The 20334-nt window shown below is 39.8% G+C and overlaps 1 protein-coding gene across 1 annotated transcript in view; it reads right to left on the bottom strand.

The window, feature by feature from the left end:
- The window catches only part of LOC138975913 (dynein axonemal heavy chain 10-like), a 131020-nt gene that overhangs the window by 108669 nt on the left and 2017 nt on the right, over positions 1-20334 (bottom strand). The window contains exons 2-16 of the mRNA XM_070348677.1: positions 17019-17171; positions 15651-15799; positions 14945-15169; positions 13508-13645; positions 13014-13241; positions 12226-12507; positions 11693-11856; positions 11201-11399; positions 10675-10791; positions 10170-10418; positions 7986-8162; positions 5449-5641; positions 5242-5292; positions 4791-4918; positions 4282-4368 (exon numbers count right to left, since the gene is read on the bottom strand). Of these exons, the coding sequence (XP_070204778.1) occupies positions 4282-4368; positions 4791-4918; positions 5242-5292; positions 5449-5641; positions 7986-8162; positions 10170-10418; positions 10675-10791; positions 11201-11399; positions 11693-11856; positions 12226-12507; positions 13014-13241; positions 13508-13645; positions 14945-15169; positions 15651-15799; positions 17019-17171 (2540 nt within the window). The remainder of the gene's footprint in view (positions 1-4281; positions 4369-4790; positions 4919-5241; positions 5293-5448; positions 5642-7985; positions 8163-10169; positions 10419-10674; positions 10792-11200; positions 11400-11692; positions 11857-12225; positions 12508-13013; positions 13242-13507; positions 13646-14944; positions 15170-15650; positions 15800-17018; positions 17172-20334) is intronic.

The following is a 20334-nucleotide window of genomic DNA, read 5'->3' as shown; positions in this document are numbered from 1 at the left end:
TTTTACAGCATTCACATGTACATAATAGACCTTTTTCACTTAAATTTTGGCGCATGCGCTGTGAAGTTTATTGTCAGATCTACCGGAACTAGGGGGCAAAAGAAAACGAGGCTTGTTGCAAATGGTGGAGACGGCGCTTGAAAGTATTAACGTGTTCATCATGGGAGGCAATGATCACTGTTGTGTTTACAACTGCAATAGTCGAAGGAAGAAGGCGGACGACGGTAGACAGATTTTGTCATTTTACTGTTTTCCGATGGGTGCAAGCGCGAAGGCGCGACAGCGAAGAGCGCGATGGGTGCAAGCGATTCGACGACAGGGGTTTGTTCCCACGAGCCATTCAAAAGTCTGCTCGCGTCACTTTGTGTCTGGCATGGCCATCAACAATGTCAACTCCGTTGACTTCGTGCCAACTCGTAATCTTGAATATGAGAAAACAGTTCATCCAAGAACAAGTGACACCAGCAGAAGAACAAGGTACTGGGATTTGCTTCCCCCCAGTGTTGGCGCTGAAGTCATCATTGGAACTGGGAGAGAGTCAGAGCCAAGCGGTAAGCTTTGTTTGTTTCTATCAATGTACGTATGATCTACTGACTTTCAAACTTTTTTTGCCGAACATTCTTTCCAAACTGATCAGAGTGTAAGTAATTTGAAATGATTCCATCGCGTTTGCCGTTTGGTCTATGTTCTTCATCGTATTCGTCATATTTGAAGGACAGTCAGAAAACTGGTTCGATCAAGCTCAGTTTTAGAAATCTAACAAACAAGCCCGCTGATATGTCGAAAAGCTGCGTGCATTCAATCGACTGACTCTTAAATCAAGAAGATTAACTAGGTGATTTGATACTGATAGTGAATCTAAGTAATAGATTCACGCAGTCTGTTTAAAACTTTTATTACATCGACTATTCATTGGTTAGACACTGATTGTTGAAAAACTTGGCACTGACAAGATCTTTACTGATTGAATGTAGTCAAAATAATATTAGAGGTATGTCAGCGATGCTCTGAAATCCATTAAAAATAAATGTTTTAAAAAAGATGTTTGCAGTGCACAGAGGACTAAGACCAGAGTAGAAGTGATGATCCAAATATAATATAACAGTTGATTTCATTTGATGTGTGTTCACTGGCACTGCATGTTTGTTCATCTGCTATTCAGGTGCAACTGAAAAGGAGTGGTATTCGGTGAAGCAAAACATGCTTTGTAATTGTATAAAATGCTATAAAGTGAACACAGTTATTATTATCATTAGAGTGCGGGCAGGATGCAGATCTATCTACAATCTGTCTTGGCATGATGAACCACGATCATAGCTTTTCCCAGCAACACATTCGCAGTAGGCTCCAAGCGCCTGTCCGTTGAGAGTCACTGCGGCATACACTTTGTAGTGTGTTTGTTTCATGGACGCCAGCACACTGGCTCTGATAACAACACTTTCTTCCTGCTGCGTTTTGCAAACAAACATTTTCTGAACATGACCGTCGTTGACGAATTTGACCGCCTTTACTGGTTTTGTGTGCTTCGAGCTGGATGCATCGTACAGTTTGTCCGATGGCGAACGTTGATGCAGCAGAAAGTCAATCACCTCTGCTTCGGGAATGCAGTGCACGTTAGACAGATCCTTCGTCCATTCACCATCTATTTCCGTTTCGAACCATATCTTACTGTATGACCTTGGCTTCTTATTCATGTTTTATTCAGTACGATTTGTTTTCTGCTCACAATATCTAAAACTATTCCTTCTCACAAGAGTGCGTCAATAGTAGCGAAAGTGAAGGCGTATTTCACTTGCCCCCTACTTCCGGTTTTCTGAGAGTTATCTACCGTGCATTGAAATCTGATTGGTCGAAACGCTGGGGGCAAAGGTTATACGAAAAAGGTCTATTTACTGTTACTTTTACAGCATTCACATGTACATAATCTACTATGTTGCTTTTTCAGCATTCACATGTACATAATCTACTGTTACTTTTACAGCATTCACATGTACATAATCTACTATGTTACTTTTACAGCATTCACATGTACATAATCTACTATGTTACTTTTACAGCATTCACATGTACATAATCTACTGTTACTTTTACAGCATTCACATGTACATATCTACTATGTTAGGTTTACAGCATTCACATGTACATAATCTACTATGTTAGGTTTACAGCATTCACATGTACATAATCTACTATGTTACTTTTACAGCATTCACATGTACATAATCTACTGTTACTTTTACAGCATTCACATGTACATATCTACTCTGTTAGGTTTACAGCATTCACATGTACATATCTACTCTGTTACTTTTACAGCATTCACATGTACATATCTACTCTGTTAGGTTTACAGCATTCACATGTACATATCTACAGTCGAACCCACTTAAAACGAACACGCTAGTTACGAATTTTGACTTATAACGTATTAGTTTTAAGTTCCCAACTGAATACCTCTTTCTTCATGCTTAAAAAAAATGCTTAAAACGAATTCTTTATAACGAATTTATGCTTATAACGAGCACTTTTTGGATTCCCAAGCATGCATAATGTCTGTAATTTACTCACGCTTATGACGAAATCTTTAAACTCGTCCCGAGATCGACATATCATGGGAATTTGAGAAGTTTGAATACATGTGTCAAAGTCTTCCCTTGCGTCGACTGCTTGAACCATTGCTCAACCGATCACTGAATAAAGTTAAACTGATTACACTGTACTCACAAAACAATTTCAAATTTAGAATCAAAGTGATTGATAGCTCAGACACTGAACATGAATGACTGACTGACGTTTATTTCCTTCGCGAATACCAAAAACGAAACATCAATGTTTTGAACGGGAGCCATTGCCAAAAAATATAGATTCCAGAGAGGTTTCCCTTGGACAAGGGAAACCACACTCTCAACGTTTGCGTTCGCCGGTTCGCGATAGTTTATCAGTCAGTCAGTGCTTTCGATTTGGATTTGAACATCATGTTGCAACAAAAAACAAAAAAACTAAATTGGCCAAGGTTTGCTACCCGTCGCCAAGGTAAGTGATTCCGGACAAATGATAGGAACACCGCGAATGTGGACAGTGTCAGTGTGTGCGTGTGTGTGACCAAAAACGTAACAACTGGATGAAACATCTGTGTGCTCACTCTCACTCAAACTCAACAATCATCACTCAACATGAGACACACATGAACATGTAACTGAATATGTCACTTTATTGTCTAAACGTGAAGCAGCATGAAAGTTGCAAAAGAAACAAATTGAAACACCATAAAATGTACAAGACTTAAAAAAAAAAAAAAATCAATCAATTTTCTTAATACGAATTTTGGTTAAGACGAACTTTTTTTCCGATCCCCAGTGATTCGTCTTAAGCGAGTTCGACTGTACTCTGTTACTTTTACAGCATTCACATGTACATAATCTACTATGTTGCTTTTACAGCATTCCCATGTACATATCTACTCTGTTAGGTTTACAGTATTCACATGTACATATCTACTCTGTTACTTTTACAGCATTCACATGTACATAATCTACTATGTTGCTTTTATTATTATTATTATTGTTATTATTATGGTGAGCTTATATAGCGCGTACCACAATTAACTGTGCTCTCCGCGCTTTACATACTAATTTCTGCCGTGTGAAAATGGAATTTTTTACAGACAGACAGACAAACAAACATTTTTTACACACAATATATAACGCATTCACATCGACCAGCAAACCTCAAGCCTGTTAGGCGAAACTTTACCTTTCACGGCCTTTATTCCAAGTCACACGGGTATTTTGATGGACATTTTTAGCTATGCCTATACAATTTTGCCAGGAAAGACCCTTTTGTCAATCGTGGGATCTTTAACGTGCACACCCAATATAGTGTACATGAAGGGACCTCGGTTTTTCGTCTCATCCGAAAGACTAGCACTTGAACCCACCACCTAGGTTAGGAAAGGGGGGAGAAAATAGCGGCCTGACCCAGAGTCGAACACGCAACCTCTCGATTCCGAGCGCAAGTGCGTTACCACTCGGCCACCCAGTCCTTTTACAGCATTCACATGTACATATCTACTCTGTTAGGTTTACAGTATTCACATGTACATAATCTACTCTGTTACTTTTACAACATTCACATGTACATAATCTACTCTGTTACTGTTACAGCATTCACATGTACATAATCTACTCTGTTACTTTTACAACATTCACATGTACATAATCTGTGAGATGAAAGAGAGCTTGAGACCCTCTGGCTACACAGAACAAAACCAGTGGAACGTACCTGTGCATGGTCAAGGGAGGCCAGCAAGGTGTGGTAACGTTGCAGCATGCCGGTCAGGCCCGACACGTACCTCACGTACTTCTCCTCCTGTAGCACACACACAACATCAGCACTCATGTAAAGAAGTAAAGGATAACAACAAATAAAAGAGAAGAATACACCCACATTGTGTACAATACATGTGGCAAAACCGGAACACTACCAATTTCCTCGCAGCTTCAGCTTCATCCTCCTGCATCAGTTACATGCTTCATTTTTGTGTGAAGACAAGACTTCATTACACAAGAACTGACACATTTACTCCACTTCTAATATGGTGTGCTTCCAGGCAGCATGCTACACAAAGGCATACACAACTAAACCAGGAATGGCAGACTGCAAGATCACTTAACCTACTACACTGACAAAAGACATATAAAACTGGACAGAGAATGGCAGAAGGAAAGACTGAACACTAAACAAGACGAGGAAAGAGCAAGCAGGAAGCAGACATTAGCAAAGCAACATACCTGCAGGGCCACATTGCGGGCCAGCTCCGGCACAGAGTAACCCAGCATCTCCATGTACTTGGTCTCAGCGATGATCTCCCCTAGCTTGGGGTCAAAGTCCACAACGTACTTGATATCCATGGGGTTGACTGCAACACACCATCATTGCTGTGATGATCATCTACAATGTCCATGTACTAAACCAAAACACATGCATCCCAAAACATTTCTTCATTTCTGACCAACTGTGCTATTACTTTCACATGATATAAGCTTCTTACTCTGTAAAAAAAAAAATGCAAGTTGTCATAATTAATCTCTGCTGTTTCATCAGACCTGATTGGCATTTGAGATGTGCTGGTATGTACTAGTTTTCTCCTCCGATGAAGGGTAATCACAGAATGACTGCATGATTCAGCACAATGCTTTTCAGGAAATGGTCGACATAACAAAGTGTAAAACACAACAGTACCCAGATCAGCAAAAGCGACGACACCTTCCCCTTCTCCGTGATGCACCACAGCTGTAACAATGCAACAATCAGGACTTTGTCAGTGCTGAAGTATCACATGAAAAAGCAGTGTAGCCAACAAAGGTTCTTTAAATCACAAAGACAGAAACACACTCACACAGATAAGTAAAACCAAGACAGACAACTGGTGACAAAGTGCTGACTGACCAACATCATCGCCCACATCATCAGGAACGTGAGAGGCATGCATGGCCATGGCAGCGCTGACTGCAGGTTTGATCAACAGATTGCGTTTTAGCAGAGAGGGCAGCACCTGTTCCACCGTCTCCTTCCACATCTCATACTTGGTGTCTTCAAACAGCTTCATGCTCTTTCCCACACTCAGGTACTTGGCACGGGTCTGCAAAGTATAAAGTATGCTGTTACATACTTTCTGTATCTCACTGCTGGCCATAAAACTCAATCGTCAGGAATGCAATTTGTATTCTATTTCGGACACTAACATCTTTTTTGTTATATTTAGTCAAGTTTTGACTAAATATTTTAACATCGAGGGGGAATCGAAACGAGGGTCGTGGTGTATGTGCGTGCGTGCGTGCGTGTGTGTGTGTGTGTGTGTAGAGCGATTCAGACTAAACTACTGGACCGATCTTTATGAAATATGACATGAGAGTTCCTGGGTATGAAATCCCCGAACGTTTTTTTCATTTTTTTGATAAATGTCTTTGATGACGTCATATCCGGCTTTTCGTGAAAGTTGAGGCGGCACTGTCACGCCCTCATTTTTCAACCAAATTGGTTGAAATTTTGGTCAAGTAATCTTCGACGAAGCCTGGGGTTCGGTATTGCATTTCAGCTTGGTGGCTTAAAAATTAATTAATGACTTTGGTCATTAAAAATCTGAAAATTGTAAAAAACAATAAAAATTTATAAAACGATCCAAATTTACGTTTATCTTATTCTCCATCATTTGCTGATTCCAAAAACATATAAATATGTTATATTCGGATTAAAAACAAGCTCTGAAAATTAAATATATAAAAATTATTATCAAAATTAAATTGTCGAAATCAATTTAAAAACACTTTCATCTTATTCCTTGTCGGTTCCTGATTCCAAAAACATATAGATATGATATGTTTGGATTAAAAACACGCTCAGAAAGTTAAAACAAAGAGAGGTACAGAAAAGCGTGCTATCCTTCTTAGCGCAACTACTACCCCGCTCTTCTTGTCAATTTCACTGCCTTGACTTTTGTGATAACTTTGTGGTAAGTGACCCATGTGTCTGGCAGTGCTTGGCCAGTGGTGGTTCTAAACATGTCTATGGATATTTGATTAAGAATACTGATCCTCTGAAATGTATTGAAAAGTGGACAGCTGCACTGAACTGTAATGTAGATGTCAATAAGGTTTTTCTAAAAATTAAAAGAACAACTGAGGACGTACGTCTCAGATGGTTTCAGTATAGACTGATATATAGAATTATACCCACCCAGCGTTTTTTGCATCTGAGAAAAATTGTTGAATCTCCTATTTGTACTTTCTGCGGACAGCAGGAGGAAACGCTAGAACATCTTTTTTGGGACTGTACAAAAACACAGGCTTTTTGGAATGATTTCCTTCAGTGGATGCGAGACAATTTTGTACATTGTACTAATGTTAGACTGTATAAGCAACTTATTATCTGTGGCTACCAAACAAACTGTGTGACGGACAAAACCTTTGATCTGTTCCTTCTAATCGCAAAATACCACATTTATACATCTAAAATACGTGCGACCGGCCCCCATTTTCAGGTTCTTTTTTTAACTCTAAAACAAAGATTTTTGGCAGAGAAGCACAATGCATTGGTTAACAATGAGTTAACTTCTTTCAACAGAAACTGGAATCTGTACAGGCATGCGATTGAATGATTTTATGTTTTTTTATTTTTTTTATTTTTATTTTTTATTTTTTTAGCCTGGTCACCGCTCGCTATCCTCTTCCTCTTCTTTCCCTGATCCTTATTCTCTTCTGTCACTCTTCTTTCTTCCTCTCTCTTTTCTCTCTATCCTTTTTGTACTGTCTGTTTATATGTGTGTGTTTAAGTGATATGGTTGAGATGGCCTCAACTGGATATTTGCTATTTTCGTTACCCTATGTAGACTGTTTGTGATCTGTTTTATGTTATATTGTCTGGAAAAGAAAAAAGAATAATAAAAAAAAATAAAAAATAAAAAATAAAAAAAAAAAAAATTTCACTGCCTTTGCCATGAGCGGTGGCCTGACGATGCTACGAGTAAAATGGCATTGCGTTTCATTCTGTGAGTTCGACAGCTACTTGACTAAATATTGTATTTTCGCCTTACGCGACTTGTTGTTCTTCTTTTGCCCATGCTATGACACCTTTTTCCATTTATGCAAGCTGATTCACTCAAAGTAAAGTATCCACAATAACAACAGACATGGACATCAGGGAAATGTACCACTAATAGCAGCATGCCTAAATCAGCATGCTTTTCAATCACAAGCCCTACCACAACAATTAACAAGGGTGGGAAAATAAGGTGGGCTGAGGGTGGGTTTTGATTTTCAAAAGTACAAAACAAACCACCAGTCATTATTTTACTTTTCCTTCAAATTAATAGCATTAGGGCTGGTAGCTAAACACAGGGTTTGCCAGGCTACAGTACACACATACTCTTATGTCAGACTCTCATGAAAATAGCTAAACAGTATCCATAAGATGAGTATTAGACCGACTGATTTTCCCATGTCAGAGGTCATCATGTCCTCCATGCTGTTGAAGCGGATGATGGTGTGCTTGATGCGGTGAAACAGAGAGCGACTCCAGTAAATGGAACCAGCTGCAGGCGGGTTGTTCTTGTTCAGCGGTGGATCCTCTCGATACTCCAAGAACAGCGAGTCCATGGTATCCACCTGCACACATTGATGCAGTGTACTCAACAACAACAACAAAAGAAACAAGTCGCGTAAGGCGAAAATACAACATTTAGTCAAGTAGCTGTCGAACTCACAGAATGAAACTGAACGCAATGCCATTTTTCAGCAAGACCGTATACTCGTAGCATCGTCAGTCCACTGCTCATGGCAAAGGCAGTGAAATTGACAAGAAGAGCGGGGTAGTAGTTGCGCTAAGAAGGATAGCACGCTTTTCTGTACCTCTCTTTGTTTTAACTTTCTGAGCGTGTTTTTAATCCAAACATATCATATCTATATGTTTTTGGAATCAGGAACCGACAAGGAATAAGATGAAAGTGTTTTGAAATTGATTTCGACAATTTAATTTTGATAATAATTTTTATATATTTCATTTTCAGAGCTTGTTTTTAATCCGAATATAACATATTTATATGTTTTTGGAATCAGAAAATGATGGAGAATAAGATGAACGTAAATTTGGATCGTTTTATAAATTTTTATTTTTTTTTACAATTTTCAGATTTTTAATGACCAAAGTCATTAATTAATTTTTAAGCCACCTAGCTGAAATGCAATACCGAAGTCCGGGCTTCGTCGAAGATTACTTGACCAAAATTTCAACCAATTTGGTTGAAAAATGAGGGCGTGACAGTGCCGCCTTAACTTTCACGAAAAGCCGGATATGACGTCATCAAAGACATTTATAAAAAAAATGAAAAAAACGTCTGGGGATTTCATACCCAGGAACTCTCATGTCAAATTTCATAAAGATCGGTCCAGTAGTTTAGTCTGAATCGCTCTACACACACACAAACACACACACACACACACACACACACACACACACACACACACACACACACACACACACACACACACACACACGCACGCACGCACGCACATACACCACGACCCTCGTCTCGATTCCCCCTCTACGTTAAAACATTTAGTCAAAACTTGACTAAATGTAAAAAGAATACAGATAACAAAAACAAGGAAAAGACATACAGTAAAACCTGTCAAATAAGGACACCCTTGGGACCAGACAAAAGTGTCCTTATTCTGCAGGTGTCCTTATTAGACAGGTGCAAGTAAACGCGACAAAGTCAAGTTGAGAGAGAGAGAGAGAGAGAGTACTGCACATGTACATGTACATTTATAAGAAAAACAGAAGCTGTTTAGATTAAATAGAGAAACATTTAATATTGACTGTTGTAAAACAAGTTTCAGGCATGGTTCTCTCAAAAACGAAAATCCAAAAAAAGGAAAAGAAAAAAAATCTGCTGATTGACTTGAGATTATTATTTTTTCTTACTCAAGCCTTGTTATCTTTCACTTATATCCCTCTCAGCTTCAAGGAGAGGGCACTAAACACATTTGAATTAGTAAAAAGTCGCCTGAGCGGCCCCCTGGACCCCCGGCTTTATTTCAGCTGAAACTGCCATTCCTTCAGTACCATGCCTGAGTTTAAAAACTTGTGATAATGCATGTTTCAGCTACTAGGTACTGCCCTGCCTTTGATCTGGCCGCACACACAGATTTCCACTCTGTTAAACTCGGTCACTGACCGGTCACTGACCCCCATGCAGGAAGTGTTTCCTCTCTCAGATATGACAGGGGAACCACCTCTCATGGCAAAAACTGGGTCATTGACCCCTGGGAAGAAGGTCGTGTCTTTTAACAAGGCCACCCAGCTATCACAATGCCTTTGATCTGGCCGCACACACTTATTATGGACCCAAAATACGTGTCCGCGTCCGTAATGCCGAGGTGGCCGTAACGTACAGGTGTTTTACAGTGTAAAGCAGTCCGTGCCGAGACTGACTGTCCGTATTCTGCGAGTGTCCGCTAAGTCCAGTGACCGTATTTGACAGTTTTCACTGTATGCAGCAATAGTTTTGCATCTAGTTCTTGACGTTTTCATTATAATTCAAATCAAAAAGGTTCTTCATCCCTAGCTGCCGAGTGACTAAAGACCTTTATCTTATCTGTGGCAATTCTCACCTCCTTCCCATATTGCACCAAAATATCCCTGAACTTCTGCATCATCTGGTTGTTGATGGCTTCACGTGAGCGAATGTGTTTGAAGTTGAGCAGCATGTCGAAGGCACCCTCAGCAGAGCGGAGAGACTGGAAGGACTCGTCAATAAACGTCTTTGCCTCCCCTTCAATCTGTTCCACCTCCTTGTAGAAGGTGTCCATCAGGCGCCGCCACTGCTCTTTGTCACGCTGAGAGAACGGGTCAAAGATCACCTGAGGAAGAGATGAAGGCAACATGATTACAATATATTACAAATACAGAAGAAATTTGTTTAAAAAGTGAGATATATGCAACTAAAAAAGTTCACTCATGAATGTCAGACCATGATTATAGATTGCTACACGCTCTCTTTCTCTCAAGCCTAAATGAGAAATTAAACAAAGAATTATCTTGTCTGGTCTTGACAGACACTGTTTACGGAAAAGAAAGAAAAATTGGCAGTAAAGACATGCGTGTTAAGTGTCTGACCTGTTCAATGGGCTCCACCAGCAGGTTGACTCGCACCAACACATCCTCAATGCGCTTTGGATCACCTGTCACCGCCTTCAGCTCCGGCCCAAAAATGTTGTAAAACTCCTCCAGTACCTGTAAATAACTCCAAATGTTAGAAACACTTCACTAATCAGCATTAAAAATCAAGTGGCATATTTTGTTTCTTTTTGTAAACCCATATGAAATGGAAATTTTTTTTGTGCCACATTGTAAAGAAAAAGAAAAATCTCTGGTTGACAGACTTCCTAACCGTTTGATATACTACATCACACTCAAGCTAGCTCTTGATTAGAGTCACTCTCCCTTGTTCAGTAAAGGAGATCAAATTTGTTAGTGTCTTAACACAAACAATATCTGCAAATGAGAATTAGGAAAAAAAAGGAAGCTCACGAGAGAAAGAAATAAGTGTGAGTTTAAGTTTAAGTATAAAGCCTGCTTTTATCCTTTCAAGTGTGACTAGTGGAACCAATGGGCTTGCAGTGAGTCCATAAAGGCGACTGACCTGAGCCACATCATAGAGATTTTGACAGATAGAAGACATGTAGTCTGTGCGGTCAAACAGCTTCTTGCGATCAAACTCCCAGCGCTGATCCCGACCAGATGCCTCAATTTTGGCTCGCACATCAAAGTAAGACTCCTTCCATGTGTTGAGCATCCTTTTGGCTTCATTTGTTCTGCGTTTCACCTCCTCTGTTCCAGCTCTACAACATGCGCAGTTTACAATTTCACACAGTTCACAAGTGAGTCTCATAAGTGTATTTCATGAATGAGAAAACAAGACATTATGCTGTTTCGCTGATACCTCGTTTTCCTTTTTTTGGTGCCTCATTGGCGAAAAAACAAATTGCTGTTTTGATGAGTTGTAACTCATTAATGATGCATAAAATCCTTTACTGTTTCATTAAATAATGCCCATCAAATATTATATCTTTAATTTTTTTGGATAAGATGTGTAAGTGTGTGCGTCTGTGCGTGTGTGTGGCAGTTGACTTACTGGAAGAGCGAACGAATGTCGATGACTTTGGCCACTCTCTCTGCCAGCTCCCAGGCAATGCGCTCCATGAGGGGCACCATGCGCTCATCCTTGTTGTAGTGGCGAGAGATGATCCACACCATGCGCAGGGCATTCATCATGGAGGGAATGGTCTCAATCACCACCTACACAAACACAACATAAGAAATACAATCAAACACAAAGATTTTCTTTGCATATAAAATTTAAAGATATTTAAAGATATTTAACTGTCCAGTCATGGATGTCATATCAAGCACCAATCAGATCTGGTACCACCACTAGGTTTTACTCGACATATGATAAAGTAATGCATTTTATTCCTGAAGAATGAAGCGCAACTTGCTCCACACTGTTCAATGGACTGAGCTAATCCTGAGGTGATATATATCAGTTACTGCCTACACCCCATGCTTTTCTCCGGCGTTAAAAATTATGTTACTGGAAAGGATCTAGCACAGAAAAACTCACACAAGAATTCAAAAAGGACAGATTAGTAATGCAGAAGAAGGTACCTGGAAGTTGAGACCGTGGGCAATGTTTTTAAAGTGTCTCTCCAGGGTGGACAGGAACCTGACGTTGTCCTTGGCTTCTACGTAGTACTTGTTCAGGTCCGACTGTATGTCCTCAAAGTTGCCGTCCCCGTAGCTGTAGATCTCCAACATGTGTTGCACCTTGGGAAGCTTCAGCTGCTCCACTAGAGCACTCAGCGCTGCATTGCGCTCACGCCAAAAGTCTATTTCAGCCAGTGGTCCGTTTCCCTGAGGCTTCTTTTTCAGCTGCTGATCAAGAGCCACCTGAAAGTGCACAAAACAGCCAACAGTTCAGACGGCCAGCTCTCACGAAATGAAATAAAACTGCCATCATTACTTAGTTACTAATTTAAGATAATACGGATAATATGCCCAATCTCTCCAAAGTCCAGAATGATCAAAAAGCAATACTAGAGCAGATACACATTTGCTTATGCTAAAAAACATGCAAACATGCACGTCCAAACTGAAACTCGTGAACATACAGCTACTGGTACTATGACTGCCACAACCTTTCTGCCATAATGTGACACTGACTCATAGCAGCTTATCTGAAGATGTGCAACAGCTAGTGGTGGGCAATGGAGAAACGATGACTTGTAAGTCTTTATATGAAAGTTAACTACGTGTTGTGTACTAAACACAATCAATCAAATCGATGTTGTTTTAAGGTCTATGATGGTGAAACAGCAGTCTCCAGACAAGCAAGCATTTGAAACTGAATCCTCAGTTTGTGCTGAGACAGATAAATGTGTTCAGGTAGGACTTACCTGTATCTGTCTGGCCCAGTCGGCACATCTCTCGTTGATGAGGTCTATGAGTTCTTTGTTGTTGAGCACGTCATCAATGTTGTCAGGAATGTCCACTTCAGGCACATCCAGTCGCACCTCGCCCTCAATTTGCTGCAGTGTGCGAGTGATGCTGGAGGCAAACTTTTGCATGTTGATCAGGAACTCATCTCGCAACATGGCTTTGGCACGAGACTCCGCCACATTCACCTGTAAACAGTAATAGCAATATCAACACCAAGTCAGTTATGCCTAAAGGTACAGGTCAAAATCATGGGCAACTTTACTCATGTTCAAGTAACTTGATTGCTTGAGTCAATGGTATGTTTATTTCAACACAAGCGTGTTAAATCTATATGATAAAAATAAAAATAGAAATACGGTCTGTATAAATAATGTTAGGAGATGACATAGGAGGATTTGTGGCACAGTAGCAATATAAAGTGATAAAACAGACATAGGGTCTATGCATGTACCTTTGCGTCTGGCTCCTTTTCTTCATCAGAACCTTGCGTAGCTGTCGTGTCCTGGCGACTTAGGGAACGAGACTGTCCAGGTGATGCTGCTGCTTCAGCATTCTTCAGCTGGCTGAACGACAGCAGTGGCATGAAAACCTGCAACACAGTATCACACTCACCATGAGTGGTTTCAACACAACACTTAACACTATTAATGAGATATAACCTGTTGATGTCATTATATACTCCTTCCTTTCCTTTCTTTTTTCTTGCATCTCAAGCTAAAGTAAATCATTTCACACTAGAAAATTGAACAGCATAAGAATAAAAATAATCAACACATCAACGAAGGTTCATTCAGCAGAAGTTTCAGTACACTGTCAAAGTATTTGAGGCACAAAATCTGAGCCTTCTTTCTGCATTTTGATTTACCATTAGGACTTCCCTTCAATAGGAAACAAGTCGCGTAAGGCGAAAATACAATATTTAGTCAAGTAGCTGTCGAACTCACAGAATGAAACTGAACGCAATGCCATTTTTCAGCAAGACCGTATACTCGTAGCATCGTCAGTCCACCGCTCATGGCAAAGGCAGTGAAATTGACAAGAAGAGCGGGGTAGTAGTTGCGCTAAGAAGGATAGCACGCTTTTCTGTACCTCTCTTTGTTTTAACTTTCTGAGCGTGTTTTTAATCCAAACATATCATATCTATATGTTTTTGGAATCAGGAACCGACAAGGAATAAGATGAAAGTGTTTTGAAATTGATTTCGACAATTTAATTTTGATAATAATTTTTATATATTTCATTTTCAGAGCTTGTTTTTAATCCGAATATAACATATTTATATGTTTTTGGAATCAGCAAATGATGGAGAATAAGATAAACGTAAATTTGGATCGTTTTATAAATTTTATTTTTTTTTTACAATTTTCCGATTTTTAATGACCAAAGTCATCAATTAATTTTTAAGCCACCAAGCTGAAATGCAATACCGAAGTCCGGGCTTCGTCGAAGATTACTTGACCAAAATTTCAACCAATTTGGTTGAAAAATGAGGGCGTGACAGTGCCGCCTCAACTTTCACGAAAAGCCGGATATGACGTCATCAAAGACATTTATCAAAAAAATGAAAAAAACGTTCGGGGATTTCATACCCAGGAACTCTCATGTCAAATTTCATAAAGATCGGTCCAGTAGTTTAGTCTGAATCGCTCTACACACACACACACACACACACAGACAGACAGACAGACAGACACACACACGCACATACACCACGACCCTCGTTTCGATTCCCCTTCGATGTTAAAATATTTAGTCAAAACTTGACTAAATATAAAAAAGGTAAACATTCACATAAATCCTTCTGAGTGATCACTTCTCATTCATCAAATTCACATAAAACTGACCAACACACAAAAGCGAGTTTCTCTGTCCAACAAGCAATAATGACCTGTCCAATAATCTGCTCCAGCATGATGAGAGAGTGTCCATTGAGGATGCCAAACTCAAAGTACGCAGGCAGCATCTCGTTGGCCTCTTCTATGGAGTTGGGCAGCGGCACCATGCCAGGGGTGTTCCGCAGAAAGTACAAACAGTTTTCATCTATCACCTCCTCAGGCAGGTGTTGGTAACACATGTACAGGTACGTGTGCCACACTTTCTGGATGATGATTTTCTGCACAGAAAATGTACAACTGTTATAGAATATTAAAGGCACACTCAGCTTCACGTAAACCATCAGTTTCTGATCAGAAACACAGTACAAACACCCTTTTGTTTAAACACTCACCGCTTGAGAACATCCTAGGTGCCCTCCGTAAAGAGCTGGCATTTTTCAAAGAATTCATTTTTGCGTGGCCAGCCGGATTGTCTAGTACCACAACCAGACGCCTCGTTTTGGCGCTAGAACCAACTTTTAACATCTAAATAACAAATTCCTGATCTTTCATGCAGTGCCTTTAAAATATTGATGGGGTTGTAAACCAAACTCAAATCAAAGAGAAAAAGTATTGCACAAGTAAACACATATTATCCAAGTTGCACATGATAATTGAATGTATGCATGTTTCAAGTATAGAGAATAATGAAAAGGAAAGGAATGTTATTCTCCTAAATTGTGCATTATCCAAATAATGTTTTCGTTAGCACAGCCTTACTGTTTTGGGCTTGTCTGCTTCATCCCCATCTTCTCCCTCTTCATTCAGTTCTGCGTCAGGCTCTGGGGGCTGTGCTGACTCTGCTGGTGTTGCTGGCTTCTCTTCTTCAGCAGGAACAGGAGTCTCCTTCCCCTTCTTCTTCCTCTTCCCTGCATTAAAAATGTGTTCATCTGATCAGATAAGCGCCCAACAAAATAACACAAAAACTAAATCAGTCATGCACTAAAAATCTATAAATTTACCACCCATTTTCGACTGGACCTACCATAATCCTAGAGTACCTTTAGGCCTAGACCACCACCAGAAAAATACACTGTTGGAAGTACAGTAAAACCTCCCACTAACGACCTTGAAAATGTCCAGAAAAATCGGTCGTAAAAAGGAGGGGTCTTTATTGGGAGTTTGGGAGGTATGATTTTTTTCACAGGGGTGGCAACTGTTGGGCAGTTCAGTCTTGAAAGTTGTGTCCGTTATCCTATTTGTGTTCCCATTTGTTGTGCATATGGATAAGCATGATGTACGTGCATACACCAGCGCACAGACGGGCAGACATAAACACACACACACACACGCGCGCGCGCGCGGTCTCATAGGTAAAACTCGCTGATTGACCCCGGGTAAGAAGGTCAGTGTCTGTAACCTGGGACAGGAAGGTTTCCTCTCAGACATCAAAGAAGACCGTCCCATAGGTCAAACTTGCTCATTGGCAAGTATGAGTCATTGACCCGAGGTCTCAGTTGGTGAGCACACATTCACAGAATACGTACACAGCAATCAATTATTGAGATGTTGTTCTAACTGCCCCTACCCAACCCCTCCCATCCCCTCCCCCTACTTCGAGGACAGTCCTTCAATTGTGACAGCAATAGGTGAGAAGATGACAGCCGTAGGCCACTGGACTTGCATGCACTACTGACTACAGACTTCCACCCCTGACTCTTGATGCGTGACTAATGGCGTGCGTGTTCCGCGTAATTACGACCTTTGACACTCACTGGTTAAAAGGTCAAAGTCGTTATTGACCCTAAGTTGGTAGGTCGGTTGTCAAGAAAAGGAGGGCGTCGCTCTTGGGAGGTTAGTTACAGTGTGAAAAGCATCCGTGCCGAGAAAATCGGTCGGCAAAAGGAGGGGGTCGTTCTTGGGAGAGGTCGTTACGGGAGGTTCCACTGTATCACCAAACAGGACATTAAATCTTTATTGGGGCAATGATAACTTTCAACCATTGCAGGGTAATAAAAAAAAACCTTAACGCTCTGCAATCTGAAGTCAAACATGTCGTACTTTTAATTCCAATAAAAAAAAGTCTAGAGCTCATTAATTACCTACAATAACCCTTTGAAATAAACCACAGGGGAACAAAATCAGTACCACTTTTCTTCGGAGCATCATCTTCGGCTGTGGGTGAGGAGACTGGCAGTGCTTGTTCAGGTTCTTCTGCTGGTGTCTCCGCCTCCCCGTTATGCCCCTCCCCGTCCCCTTCACCCCCCTCTTCCTCTGCTGTGATGTCTGGGATCTCTGGCTCTGTAAATATTAATATCAATTCATGAAATTCCTATTTTCAGGATTCACTATAAAAAATTTAAAAAAATAAGCATAACAGCAAAAAAAGGTTGTATTCTGTGTTTATACCATGCACGCGAGGCAGTTAGTGAAGATAACCAGTCAATTCATGAACTACATCAGGTCCACCGACTATATATCATTATTTCTCACAAATAAAGATCATCTAGATCTAGACTGGAAGTACTATAGCTTTATTTCAATCCCTGCCACACAATCTGAATAACAGAATAGGGAAGCATTTCCATGAAAAATAAAATGTGAGTACCTGCTTTGCTGTACAGTAGGCGACAAAAGAAAAGCAACTCCTTCGCGCCCACTGTTGCAAGTGATTTTTCGTCATTTTCAAATTGTCGTAAAATATAAACCAGTACATGAAAAAGGAAGACAGATCCGTGGAGGCTATTCTAATGGCGGTACGATTAGTGCATACTATTTAATCGTTTTTGTTTGTTTTGTTTTTCATAAACTGTGTTATACAGGGTATAGGGATCAAGCGAGTCGTGACTGCAGGCAAACGTGTCACTTCGACATGCTACAAAATTTGTAAAATTGCATATTTTTTTAACCAGGTTAAGACAGTTATGGAGAAAATGCATCTCTCAACATGATTATTTAATTTGAATTATTCGCCAAAGCGTAACATGATTACAAAAATGAACATAAATCACTTAGACGGTGTTAAAAAGGGTTGCTCCTTCGCACGGAATCGACGTAATATTTTCTTTTAAAATCAGATGCTTTCTGTGACCAAGCGGTTGTCCTACACGGACATGCTATAATAATGTGACCAGACAAAAATCTAACTACTGGTACCTATGAGCTGCCGAGGATCCGGAATCAAACCTTTGAGCTCATGGGGATCCAGTTTTCCTTGCGTAGTATTTTAGTTGGCGTCCCTTTTGTTTTCTTAGTTTGACCTTTTTCCTGAAATTAGTAAATCGAGTGTTGCTCTAAAACTATATTTTTGTTCATTTATTCGGACAGCTCAATAGCTTCAGTCAGAAATCTTACTAAATATAAGTTTCTTCTCCGGTCTAGTTTCTTGTCACCTATTTTCTCTTCATGCTTAATATTCATACAATTTATCCTTGCGCCTTCCGAGTGGTTTTTGCGCTTTTTTGGATTCTTGTTGTGTATTATTGCTTCGTAGGTGTGCAACATGATCTTTGTCCCGAGGTATGTAATATGATGCATTGTTATTTCATTATTGACGATGTATGTTCATTTGAGGGTTTTCTTCATGGTTTGTCTGTTAGAGCAATTTGAAGTGAAGTCAGTCAGTGAACATGTGCTTTTTCGACCGGTCTATGAAAATGTATACTGTAAATGGAATCAGCAATTAGCATTGATCTTTTGGTGCTTAGGTTATTCTGATATGAGATAAGTGCGTAAATCAGCGGGAAACAAGTTTCAGATGATTTTTGAGACTTTTCCCAAGCTAGGCATTATAGTGATCAAGTACAACCCCTCTTCCCCTTTTTCTTCCCCACCTTAGCTATTTTTAGATTGTGACGTCAATAGATCTCGTGTAGTCTGTGATGTCATAAAAAGGATTTCCACGCACAGACCCATGACGTCACCGGAAGTTGTGTATTAGTTTACTCATAGAGTAGTGATGTCGTAGGAATGTGTGTAGTTGGGGAAACCCCTTTTTCAAAATGTAAACAGTTCTGTTTGATTTCTGAATGTCAGCAATCAAAGTTTAGATTCTTTTTATGGGACTTTATGACATCGTTAATTAAATTGTAAAATTGTTTTAGGAAAATTATGAATTATTTCAATTGAACATTTGCACTTATACAGACACACAACCAGATCACATTCAAGCAATTGTAAAACACAGGCATTCCAACTCAAGATTGTTTTATAATTTTATTGGAACTTGATTCTTGTATAATTTTATTAGAATGAATTCTTACTAGTGTTTCTTGTATGTTTTCAGGCCCTTGTATGTTTTCAGGCCCACCGGAGTTTAAATGACAAGTTTAATGGAATAAAGAGCAGGAAAAACGTCTACCATGTTTTTGTGACTTTACCACCGCTATCTTCCTCCTCCTCTTTGCATCCTTCCACAATAAGAAGAAAAAAATGTGCGTTTTTCTTTCTTTTTGAACCAATGAACTCTTAGTATGGTGATACATAAGAAAGTACTATGAAGCCAAACGCATATGTCCCCCCTCCCTTAACATATACATACACTCTTTTTGCTTGTTTTTTTGTTTTTTTATCGTGTCTCTCTCAATTCAATAGATTTCTTCCCACGTCTGGTTTGCAAAACTTTTGGCAAGTATCTTTTATTTTTATTTTTTATTTTATTTTTTTAACTCCAACATAGAGGTATATAGCTATTTTGATGGACACGTGGGGGAATTCGGGGGCTGTGATTGGATGGTCTCACACATCCCTTTTCTGATCATCAAAGCATAATGCTACGGAAGTCGGCCATTTTTGCCAATATCCAAAAGCATATTGGCAATAACAAAGACGCATGGTTCCGGTTTACCCATCTGTACCACACGATGTTTCAATCGACAACAGCATACACTGACAACTTGAAATTCTTCTCGGGAATGTTTTTCAGCTTTACAAATGTCGATAGCATACCCTTTTCTGCTAACTTCCCGATGAAACAGGACAAACCCAATTATTTTCTGTCCCTAAACACCACAAAATGCCCAAAGTCGAAAGATGTAGTACAAACAGGGGAGTAAAACGGAACAGCCGTTTTTGTGTGCCTGTGTGAGCTCAGTTGCCGACTGACACAAACTTTCGCATTCGGCTTTTCTTATCTTGTAACTCCACTCTAAATACCCCACTTCCCCTTTGAAGTATTGATGTACAGCCCATGGCACTAACATTCATGTAGTCGTTTATAACTGAGGTTGAAAAATTCGCTTCATGACGAGACAAGTATAAATGCCATTCACCCAAACTGAAAACTTCGCTGCCGTCTGCTCGCGTTGTACGGATTAGCTGTTCTCTTCTCCTCCCCTTGTTGCATCCCAGTTCTTGTTTTGGTCTTCTTCATAAGTAGTCGTGTTCAAAATTTAAAAAACTCAAACTTCTTTTTGTTGTATACGAATGAACTAATAAAAAGCTGTTTAACAGCTGTGTTGTCAAA

Source organism: Littorina saxatilis, linkage group LG9 (assembly GCF_037325665.1).
Source record: "Littorina saxatilis isolate snail1 linkage group LG9, US_GU_Lsax_2.0, whole genome shotgun sequence".
Classification (NCBI taxonomy): domain Eukaryota; kingdom Metazoa; phylum Mollusca; class Gastropoda; order Littorinimorpha; family Littorinidae; genus Littorina; species Littorina saxatilis.
This window is presented reverse-complemented; position numbering and strand designations above follow the sequence as displayed.